The sequence below is a fragment of the Ursus maritimus genome, unplaced genomic scaffold (assembly GCF_017311325.1).
Source record: "Ursus maritimus isolate PB19 unplaced genomic scaffold, ASM1731132v1 scaffold_24, whole genome shotgun sequence".
Classification (NCBI taxonomy): Eukaryota; Metazoa; Chordata; class Mammalia; order Carnivora; family Ursidae; genus Ursus; species Ursus maritimus.
Window position 1 is genome coordinate 42,940,074 of NW_024424897.1, and position 11,494 is coordinate 42,951,567.

At 42.2% G+C, this 11,494-nt stretch overlaps 2 protein-coding genes across 4 annotated transcripts in view; one reads left to right on the forward strand and one right to left on the reverse strand.

Annotated features, from left to right (window-relative positions):
* Positions 1-4,922, forward strand: part of GOSR1 (golgi SNAP receptor complex member 1) — a 50,646-nt gene extending 45,724 nt beyond the window's left edge. For both annotated transcript variants that reach the window (XM_008695311.2, XM_008695312.2), the window contains exons 8-9: positions 1,367-1,449; positions 4,353-4,922. In XM_008695311.2, the coding sequence (XP_008693533.1) occupies positions 1,367-1,449; positions 4,353-4,477 (208 nt within the window). In that variant the 3' untranslated portion in view covers positions 4,478-4,922. The remainder of the gene's footprint in view (positions 1-1,366; positions 1,450-4,352) is intronic.
* The window catches only part of TRARG1 (trafficking regulator of GLUT4 (SLC2A4) 1), a 183,540-nt gene that overhangs the window by 135,338 nt on the left and 36,708 nt on the right, over positions 1-11,494 (reverse strand). Inside the window, exon 2 of one of the 2 annotated variants that reach the window (XM_040641100.1) lies at positions 6,356-6,700. The exons of the other annotated variant lie outside the window; for it this stretch is intronic. Within the exon in view, the coding sequence (XP_040497034.1) occupies positions 6,506-6,700 (195 nt within the window). The 3' untranslated portion in view covers positions 6,356-6,505. Of the gene's footprint in view, positions 1-6,355; positions 6,701-11,494 lie in introns of those variants that run through there. 2 annotated transcript variants of the gene reach the window in all.

An 11,494-nucleotide genomic window follows, 5' to 3' on the forward strand; every position in this document is an offset into this window, starting at 1 on the left:
TCTGATCATTATCTTCCCAGAATCTCTTCATATCTGTTGCTTTTTTTTTTTTAATGTTTCATATATTTTCAGAATTCTTCAAGAACATTCTGTTTCCTGCTGTTTTTTATAACATCAGTATCCACAGCACTCCCCTGTGTGTTACTTATCAAAATGGACACTGACCCTGCCCTGTAGATTTCTAATGTCCAGGGAGATAAGGCTGTTGCAAGTTAACCCTGGCAGTGATAGCCAAAAATAATAACTGAGATTCTTTTAAACAGTACATCAGAGTAGTCACATGGAAGAGACTATAGTCTCTGTAAGAGAAGGGACTTTTTCCCATCTCTCGAAGTCATTTAGTGAACGTGTAACTTTTGTCACCTGGCTTGGAAACCCAGCAAAATGTTGAATGTGTCTCCTAAAATCTGCCTAGTTGGGGTGCCTGGGTGGCTCAGTTGGTTAAGCATCTGCCTTTGGCTCAGGTCATGATCCCAGGGTCCTGGGATCAAGCCCCATGTTGGACTCCCTGCTCCTTGGGGAGCCTGCTTCTCCCTCTCCCTCTGCCTGCCGCTCCCCCTGTTTGTGCTCTCTCTGTCAAATAAATAAAATCTTTAAAAAATAAAAATAAAAAAATCTGCCTAGTTGATTCTCAGGTAGAATTCTGGAACATAATCTTTTCACAAATTAAGGACTAGTTATATATGAATATTTTGTGATATATTACACTTTTGGTTCTATTTTTATGATCGTAATTTCCTACTTCCCTCTCAACAGTTCCTGATTAAGGATATTTTAGTGCTGGCCCCTTTCAAAACCTTTGTGTTTTTTTTTTTTAAGATTTATTTATGTATTTATTTATTTATTTATTTATTTATTTATTTATTTATTTCAAAGAGAGCCGAGAGAGAGGGGGGGGAGGGAGGGAGAGAAAGAGAGAGAACTGAGGGATAGGGAGAAGCAGACTCCCCGCTGAGCAGGGAGCCCAACATGGGGCTTGATCCCAGGACCCTGGGATCATGACCTGAGCCAAAGGCAGATGCTTAACTGACTGAGCCACCTGGTCGCCCCTTTCAACACCATTTTAAGAAGCGTTTGTAATGGTGATTTGTCTGTCATTTCATTTGTCGCTTTGTGGAAAATCACAGGAAATAGCCTACTTGCCTTGTGGAAAAAGACATTGGAGAAAAGCAGTGGGGATGGCGTGGTCATTTAGGAAAAGGACAGTGTGAAGGTGACTTGGAAAGTGATTTTTTTTTCTGCCCGTGCTTTTCAAGATGATGTTGCTTATCTTAGTTTTCTGCTCACTTTTTAAGGGTATGATGGATCCATGCACGCAGGATAATTTTAAATGCCAGTGTAATTATCTTCTCTTTTCCCCCTTCAGCATTGCTATGGCAACAAAAGAAAATATGACTTCCCAGAGAGGAATGTTGAAGTCGATTCAGAGCAAAATGAATACTTTGGCCAGTATCCTTTTTGAAAGTTTGAAGTCTCTAGGTTTTGGTGGGCGGGGGGGAGGGGTGTCTATGCCTTTTGGGGGGGAGGGGTCAGGTTGCCATCACCAATAGCAGTTGAGGCCATTAGTAGTTACATAATATGAATGTGCCTTGCATTCCTACTTTATAAAAGTTGATACTGTTTAGTGCCATTTGGAAAAGATTCTACACCAGAAGTCTGATATTAGCCAATTTAGAAAAAAATTATAAATGTGAATTTTCCAATCATTCACAAAATTATTTTACATTTTAAAAGCTCTTGAATCCATGTTAGAATGCCACAGTAGGTATTATTCTTACCTCAACATTGTAAATGACATGCTTTTTCTTACTTTTTCCAGTTTGGAGAATTAAGTCAGTAGCAGATGCTTAGAAGAGGGAAGGAGACAGACAGCCACACATGTAGATGAGTTGTAACTGCCGACAGAGTATTTTCATGTGGCTCTTCATGCACAAGCTCAATGCTAGGATGGTTTATTGTGACCTCTACCGTTTCAATTCTTAAGTTTCTTGAATTAGGATTACTAATACTTCATGAAACCCAGTGGGAAAACTGGTAAGCCTGCTACTCCGAAACATTTTGTTTACTCTCTGAGAAGTCACGCCTTTTGGAGAAAAAAAGTTTTCTTTCCCAGTTACTAAAGGAGGAAGGACCTATAATTTTCAAAAGTTGAGTATCTTCTGGTCCTAGATAATTTAAGGTCACTTTTAGTTTGATACTTATTTGCCTAAGGAGTATGCTGAAGTGTATTGATATTTTCCAGTTTTTTGTGAATTTTGTTCCTGTTTTGTTATCCTAAATACAAAACCACACATCCACAATCATTTATATTTTATATAAGGCTATACAGTTTACAGAGCAGTTATATACACTGTATCATCAAATTATCATACTTCCAGAAGAAAGTGTGTTCAAAAAAAATCAAATAAAATGGGCGTTAGTCAGGACTCCATAGAGAGGTAGTAACAGAAACTTAATGCAGACTGACTTAAGGGGGAGAGAAGGGAATTAATTTGTTTATATTTATCTAAAATTCATGGGTGGAATTTGGCTTAAGGCATGGCTCGATTCAGGAGGTCAGATTTTATCGTCAGATTTTATTATTAATCTGCCTTTCCTCCCTTTTCCCCCTGCCTATTCGATCTCTTATCTTTCCTGTGGTTGGCCTCATTCTCAGGTTTTCCCCTCATGGGACAGAGATGGCTAGAAGAGTCACCTTCTACTAGTTCAGATATCCCCATGGAAAGAGGGTTCTTTTCTAACAGCCAAGATAAGAGTCTCAAGAGGACCAGAGTTGCCCCAGCTAGAGTCACTATAAGTATTCTTCCTGGCCAGTCCTGAGTTTGTTCATATTCCGGGGTCAGCCCACACTATTACATGGACTGAAATAGATTACTGTAGAAGAAAGAGGGGACTCCCTAAAGGAAAACTGGACACAGATGTGCCCATTAGAGACAGGGTTTCCTAATGCCGAAAGTTTACGTACTATAAAGGGATTGTTGATCCTTTTCTAAGCAAAAAAATGATTAAGCACTCACTCTGTATGAGATTTGTACCTTGTAAAAGTTTTTGCCTATTATTTCATGCTTCCTGTTCTTGTATGTATTTTTTTAAAGATTTTATTTATTTATTTATTTATTTATTCATTTATTCATTTATTTCACAGAGAGAGACAAGGAGGGAACACAAGCAGGGGGAGTGGGAGAGGGAGAAGCAGGCTTCTTGCTGAGCAGGAAGCCTGACGTGGGGCTCCATCCCAGGAACCTGGGATCATGACCTGAGCCAAAGGCAGACACTTAATGACTGAGCCACCCAGGCACCCCCCCTGTTCTTGTGTATTTTAAAAATTATTTCTGCAAATTTTTTTTCATTAATTCAAAAAGCACACTAATGCTTACAGTACGTGACACTCTATTCTGGGTAGACAGGGAAATTCAAGATTTTGGTCCGATCGTGTAATATGTAGAACGTACAAGTACGCGAATGTAGTCCCTGCTGAGTGGTTTAATGGCAGGAACGTGCAGTAAGGAGTCACAGGTGGAGGTGTTATTCCAGCTCTCTGGGATTGTAGGTGGTTTCGTTGGTGCTTTTCCTGACTTTGGTGGGATACCGCTGTTAGCAGAGAGGCTGCCCCTGCAGGGTATATACTGTCGGAAACGCAGAACAGTACGGGATGTGCGGGCATGTGCTTTGGTCCACAGCATACAAACGAGAGTATGAAGATATTTTGAACTACTAAGTAAAATACAGTTGTGACTGTTTTTAAACCTCTAAAATTGGAAATTTCCTTTTTTTTTTATGTTTCCCAAGTAGAACAGCTAGAGCAGTGTAACCCACTTTCCTACCATATCCTACCTTCTTCTGCAAAGTAAATTGAAAAATTTAAATAATTCACCAGCGACTGATTTATTCAGACCCTAGAGTTGGTTCCCACCAATTGCCCGATGCTAAGGGGGTTATCACCCTGTGAGGAGAGGATCAGTTACTTCTTCAAAACTCTTCTGGCAAAACTTCTGCTCTGCTGAGAGAAGGGGTTTAAAGAGAGAGCGAGGTGGGAGAGGGGGAGACGGAGGGGGTGGGGGGTTGGGATAGGGGGTGCCTCCCCACCCTGCACTGTTCCCCTGTTCACACTGGCTCCCACCCTGGCCTGAAGCCGGGCAGTCGTTCCTCAGTTTGTTTGGGACCTTGAGCAGTAGGACATTCCCCGCTGGGGCATGTGTTTTTTAAAGACCCCCTCAGTGTAATTGTCTTCCCCCGTATTTCTTCTCATTATTTATTGTTTCTGGACCACCCTGATCTCAATTTTTGTGACTACTGTGACTTTTCACTAAAGAGGCTTCTTCAGGTATGACCTTAATAAAGCTTTCCCAAAGATCGTTTTCCTGCTGTGAACAGCCTGATCCAGCGGGTCAACCTAAGGAAGCGGCGAGACTCACTCATCCTGGGCGCTGTTATCGGCGTCTGCACCATCCTGTTGCTGCTCTATGCTTTCCATTGATGGAGCGTCTCCAGGGACTCTGGACAGCCACCGCCTTCACACCCTGATCTGGAGTAAGGAAAGTAGGAGGAGAAGACGGTTGTCCTGATGATTAGCCTGGCCGGCGGGATTAATTCAAGACTGGTCGCGGTGGACTCCGTGACGTGGTCAGGTTGAGCTGAAGCCACAGTTTTTCTGTGCTATCTTTTCTAACACACATTTCCTTCTGTTTTTAGTTTAAAAAAAAAAAAAAAAGTTTTCAGTTGCTTTGTCTTTCCGGGAGGTAAGTGAACCGATCAGAAACAGAGTTTCTGTGCCTCAGCGGTAGTGTTGAAGGCTGACGACGAGCCAGGTCTCGTAGCTGGACTCCTCGGAAAACCAGGTTTCTCTATATCCAAAGACTGCTTTCCTTTTAGCCCCCAGATTGGGTTGTGAATAAAAATAGTTCTTGTCCTTTTATTTTACACTCATGATGAGAAATCACAAGTCATTTCTTAATAACCTGTGCTATAAATTTCTACTCTGTGTCCCTGTTTTGGTATTCAAGGAAAATTACATTTTTCACAGATTCTTTGAGATGCCAACAGGTCAACTTCAACACAGTTGAGGTTGTCTGAAACAGAAGACAAACGCTGCAAAAAAGCTTTTGCTTTTTTTTTCTTCTTTTAGTAAATTGTATGCACACTGGGGTTGACTATATTACTGGAAAAGCATCAAGAGTAACAGGCTTTTTGTCAGTCACTGTTCTGATTTTTTATTTATTTCTTCCTTGGATTAATATTTGCTACTACAAGTAAATGAAATACCGGTTCTACCATGATAAAAGTATCTAATGACCAATGTCTGTCACTGCCCCCACCAGTTCCTCATCATGTCAGGATTGACCCCGAGTGAGGGGACTGCTCAGTGTTCAGTGAGATCTATTCAACAAGCCACATGTAAAAAGACACTGATTGAGGGGTCACCATTCAGGTAATTCCATCTGTAAATGCTCCATGGTCTAGGAGCAAAAGTTTGAGAACTACTGCCTAATGTACTAGGAATTCTGGGTTTTATGAAAACCTGTTCATTCCAAATCTGGTAAGATTTTCCAAACATCCAGAGAATGGTTTTACTGTTGAAGATACATGTGACAGAATCTCTGTCTGCACCGGTCTTCTGTCATTCCTGGACAGTGACAAAATTTTTAAACCACCCACCAGAATTCTTTTCAGGTTTAACCATTTCTTCGTTTCTGTAAATGTACGACTTGTCTAACTGAACTACCACAAACAGCTTGAAGACCAACGTCTACGCTCCTCACCAAGAAAGAAGGTGGCGCGTCAGCATTGGAATTGACTGTGGTGTTTATGGTGTTGGCTTCAGACTGTGCCACAGGGAATAAAACGAGATTAGCGTGTAGTTCTTAACTGCATCACAGTGTGTGGGTGACGACATTTAGGCGAAATTCATACAGAGGCTGATGGCTATGCCAACCCCTGGCCTGGTCCGGAAACTGAGAGGTTTCTCCTTCTGGGTGTCAAAGTTTTATTATGTCCTGGTTATGAAAGGCATTTGATAACATTGTTTTCCTTAACTGTGGGGTTTATTTTTCTAACTATGGGTTGATCGATCAGTTGCTTGATTGGGGATGCCCTTAAAAGAAAGTCTTAAGTTTTCCCAGCGTGAACTTTAAAGGATCAGAGAAGTTCATTTATTAAATTCTCTTTTGGGAGAACAAAACTTCTCTCCCCTGACACTATTATTATCTTTGATTTTTCAAAGGGCCTTGATTGGTGATTGCGCCTCAGCTAGAATTTATGGGACTTTCATTGCTATATGGTTGGCATTTATAAAATCTGAAGTATCCTAAATAAAGTTATTTATTTAATTATACACCAGTCTTTTTCACTGGTCTGGTTATTTGGTACATCCGTGAAAGCTGACTGTGAGAGTAAACCGAGGGCCTGAGCGGATGTAGCTTGCTGCCCTGAGCAAACACATGCTTCTGATGGGTGATGAGCCTTTCAGCTAGGGTTACGCTTAAATGAAGTAATGGAATTATGTTGGTTATTTTCTTGATGAAAATGAACTGGTTCTTCCAAGGAAGTTGAAAAAGCTTGGTGTAGATGTTGGTGTCGGGTAGGTCTGTCTGACTAACCGCCCGCTGCTGTAGCCCATAGCGAGGTGACCCAGGGCAAGTGTGGATAGCGAGGACAGAGCTCTTCCTCTCCTCTTCGGGTCCTTCACTTGCAGAAACAAGCCCTGGAATAAGGAAATAGAAGTGTGCCATTTACAAGAAGAGGATTTGAATCCCAGGATAGCTGATTAGAACTTTTTCAGTTTCATGCCATTTAACTTTTTTTTTAACTATCTTGGTTTTTTCCCCTTCTCTTCTGCCCTTACAGACCTGCTGCTAGGCTCAAGGGCCGACTGTAAGTTGCTTGTTAGAGCTGGGAGGTCAGAAGGAAGTTACCTCTTCGGGGAAATTACTCTCCTTTAGCCATTGTCTTATATAAAAATGGATCTTTGGGATCATTTTAGTGACCATTCAAAACTTTGCTTTTCACTAGGAAGTATGAAAAACCTTGTCAACACAAAGGACAAAATTCCCAAAAGTATACTTCTGAGATTTTGTTTTATGTGTGCTGATAACTTTAGTTAAAAATGTTTAATTGACTACTAAGTTCAAACCTAGATACCCAAGTGCTTCAGTTGATCTCTCCTGGCTCTCTCTGTATTCTGCTTAGTGTGTTTAATGATGCTGAAGGATTCCCTGTAACCTGCATTGCTCAGCCTTTATTTTTCTAGTGTTAGAAAAGGGCTTTCCTTCTCCACTATTCCTCTCTCCTTTGTACCAAAATTCACTTGTATGGAGAATGCTGTTTTCCCTACTGGAGATCAGGCATGGAAGTAAAATCCTAAGAATTCAGACAAGTGAAGAGAGGAGACATCACGCAGGCACTTTTTATACCTGAAACCAAATAATATTTACTTTAGTTCTTTCCTACTGGATGCTGAATACATCTGACTAGGAAAATGTACTTACTGAGCCGTTTGATGTCATGACTTTTGGCCTCTGTGGGACTGAGGCGTCTTGGACTTGCATTCCCATCATTGATTTTCTATTTCACTGTTAATAATCTCAATCTGATGAAAAGGACTTTAAAGAACTGGACTAACCTTTTTGGTTTTCTGATACCTCCTGTTTGATCATTAGCCAGATATGATTTCTTAGACATTGACCGAGTTCTCCAACTTGCCGTGGGGGATAAATGGCCATGTGTAGGATGACACGAAACTGTGGCAAGTGTAACTGAGGCACAGATGGATTCCACTCAGAAAAGTGAAATAATTGTGCTCCATTCTCCTTTCGGGTCCGACGTGGGTTAGCCTGGGCTCTACTCAGATGCAGAGCTTTTCCTCGTGGTCTTTATAAACCAAGCTTGTGGTTCTCTTATAAACCTGCATACCCTTAAGCTTCTCTGAAGAAAGTAAGGAAGGACTAAGTGACTTTGAAGGATGCTTATTGGATACAAAGCTGAGGCAAAGCTGAGCCGTGTCTTGAGGGATCATTTCATTTTCTTTGTACCTAATGCCTCACTTTAGTATAAGGGCATTTGCATCTGTTCCCATCCTATTAGCTCTTAGGGAGGGAGATCAATTCCAGTCACACTTTATCACGATGAAAGATGTTTCCTCATGAAAAATGCCAATACAGATTTTTTAAAAATCTATTCCAAATGCACTTTCTAATTTTTTTTTTTTGCTTTTAAAATGGCTTCTTGGAACCAGATTTATTGTATTTGTACTTAATTTTTGTTCTCATCTAAATGTACATTTTCTGACTGTATAGAAGAAGCTTTGTTATGTAATTTAATAATAAATTAGAAATCTAAATGGTTGTGCCTGTGGTTGTTCATATTGAAACGGTACCACCGTTTCAGTTTGCAATTCAGTTTGCAAAAATAATTAGGAAATCTTTGGTATCAATAAGTATTTCTCATGATGTCCTAAAACCCAGGGTGAAACACTACAGGTACTGGAAGGCTGCCCGTCACCTGTCGTTCAGAAACATCATATGAACATTCCACTGATAATTTAGCCCAAGAAGTGAAGGAGAATCTCTTCTCAAAATGAAACTTAGAAGGTATGGTGTAAATGTAAAATTGTGGAGCTTAGCAAGAGAAAAGGGTTCTTACTCTCTCTAAATAATGACTTTTCATCCTACAGACCAGAGCTTGATTCTCTACCCCACCACACAATTTGAAAATCCCTCATGTGCCATTACTCTCCAAAATATTCTTATTCATGTTTTCTGCATCCTTTTTAAAAATAACATTATAATTGAACTAAAACTCATGTACCATAAAATCCACCCTTTTAACGTGTACTGATGGGTTTTAGTATATTGTGCAACCAGCATCGTTAACTTCAAAACATTTTCATTACCCCAAAAAGCAGCACTGTCGCCATTAGCAGTGACTCCCCACCCCCGTCTCTGGTTTTTTTATCCGACTGGACTGTTCTGTTTTGGCTACCCCAGTTTTTCCCTCTCATCCCTTCACATAGTTTCCAAAGTACCCTTTTCTTTCTTGAGATCCTGACCTTCTTTTGGCGACGAACCTGTTTCCAGCCCTGTATGTGCGCGCCCCCATATAGACCTACGTAAAATCCAACTGCACTGTTAGTGAGACCAGCCATGCCTTGTACAGATAAGAGGACAAGCCCAGAAGGATTCAGGAATTTGCTCAAAATCAGAATGAACAGGAAAGCAAGGATTTGAATCTTGAGGGCTTTTTGATGCCAAATACTGTGCTAGTTTTGCAAAACGTAATTTAACTTGTGCTCTGTGACTATGAGAGAAGTTATGAAAGAACCACCAGTTTTGCCTGGTTTTAAAAGTGATACATTTAAATCTTATTTAAAGTTCTGCAGCTTGATTATTTCCAAAGAATACTAACTAGTGGCTAAGTGCTTAGTCTTTTAAAGAGGACTCGTTTGTAAATCACTTCCTTTACGAGAACGAATATAATGCATTGAAGTTGTTAAAAAAAAAAAAAGGAATGGTTTTTAATGGCTTTAGTTGGATCGAACTTCCTGTTCAACTCTTCCTTCCTTCCAGTTCAGAACCTCAGAGGTCTTTCTAGAGCTGGCCGGCCGGCCGTGGCGGTGGTGTGCTGCATTGTCCTGTCTGGGTGGGATGGCTTGGATGGGCTGCCACTCTATGGAACCTGCCCGTTCCTTGGGAAAGGATCTGAGGCCCTGCCCCAGCATGCCTTGTCTGATGGCAGAGAGGCCTAGAATTTAATTTAAAAAAAAAAAAAAGTGGCTGGAGAATCTCACTGAAGATGTTTATTATCAGGACATTTTATCTTGTGTCTCTACAGCAAAAGCCAGGAGAAAAACGAGTATATTCCCTCTCCTGAAGATACAGATTTGCTGGCTGAATTGGAACAAAGAGGAATGCACTTTGGCCTGATGCCTTCCGCTCCGCCCGGCTTAGATTCCCCACCTTGGCAGAGCTCAGCTTGCGGAGCTCTTTATTACTAACTCTCTGGAAACACTTAAAAGCCAAGAAGATTGGGTGCTGAGAATCTGCAACTGCTTAGAGGAATCCCAGAGATCACCTGACAGTGTTCTGCTGCCCTTGTCAAATTCTCATCTGATTTGTTATCCTGATCTGTGGCATTCAGTTTCTCTCCTTTGGGATACAAAGCTCTTAGGAAACCGTCACTTTCTCTTAATTAGTGCATTTCTTTTAGATATTCTCAAGCATCCAATTAGTCCATCCTTTTACCGGTGAAATTGCTTACAGCTTGAGGGAGAGCAGGCAAATATGATTAGTAGCTACCTTTATATCACTGCTGAAAAAGTATGGTTTAAACATAATCATTTCCCCCAAAGTGATTAGTTATCTCTAAATGAGTGTGGCACGTAATTCATACAATTCCCCCAGACGGATGTGCACTCAATGGATAATGTGCTAAGAATACGGCCCTCAGTCCCCGTATTGTCCTCTCCTGTCCCCCATTGCGTGTCCCACAAGCTGGGGCCCTAGCGTTCATTACCAGCTGCGTGTGACGGTCCTGAGCTGGGTGTCCTTCCTCTCATGGAGGCTCTCGCCACGTGCTCTGCACAAAGCTGCCTGGTTTATCTTCCTGAACAACTTCCAACCTCTCATCGCTCTGTTCGAGAATATCGGACAGCTCCCTATTACATTTGCCAGTGTGTTGTAGTGGGTTAACACTCGGAATATGCACCCAGCACTTTGCTACATTCATACACACATCACACAAAATCCTGTCCACTTTAAAGGGAGTATTCTTTTGCAGATCGGGAAACAAGCCCGAGAGATCAGAGTACCTTTTTATGACCACCACGTAAGCTTTATTTGCACAATCTGTTTAAGATTTCTCAGTCTGTCCCAATGACGGAAGAAGGGGCCTTCCTCTCACACCTGTTACTAAAATGCAAATTAATATAATCGCTGATCAAACTTACACACTGTTGACAAATAATTTTTAGCCCCTGCGTCAATCACTGTAATCATCGAGGGGAAAAACCCTTTCCTAAGGCGCTCGGCTGCAAAGGACCGGCAGTGTGGGAATGCCCCTCAGTGATCCTGCACGGCTCTGGAAAATACGCCTTCGCCTTCGGGCTCTTTTCCGCCCCCCAGGGCAGCCCCAAATCCTTCCTGTCGCCTCCTTTGGGCCAAAGCACCCAAAGATGTGAAAGTCTTCGCTTCCTAGACGGCTCCATCCGCAAGTACTTTCCTGTTGAGCTCCACCTGGCACTTAATTACATTGGCCGTGACCGCTGGGTACGTCAGGCCGCGGTCCCGGGACGCCGCTGTAACGCGGTTCACCCAGAGGGTCCCCGTGTGCCCCTTCAGCCTCGCTGCTTGCGCGCGTTTCACAAACGCTCTGCTCACCGGAAGCAGCGGACCTTCGTTGGCCGGAAGTGCCGCGCGCTGCGCCCCCGGGACCCAGCGTGGGGGTCGGAGCTGCTCGGGGAGCAAGCCCGAGGCGCTCGGGTCGCCAGAGTGCCCCCCCCCCC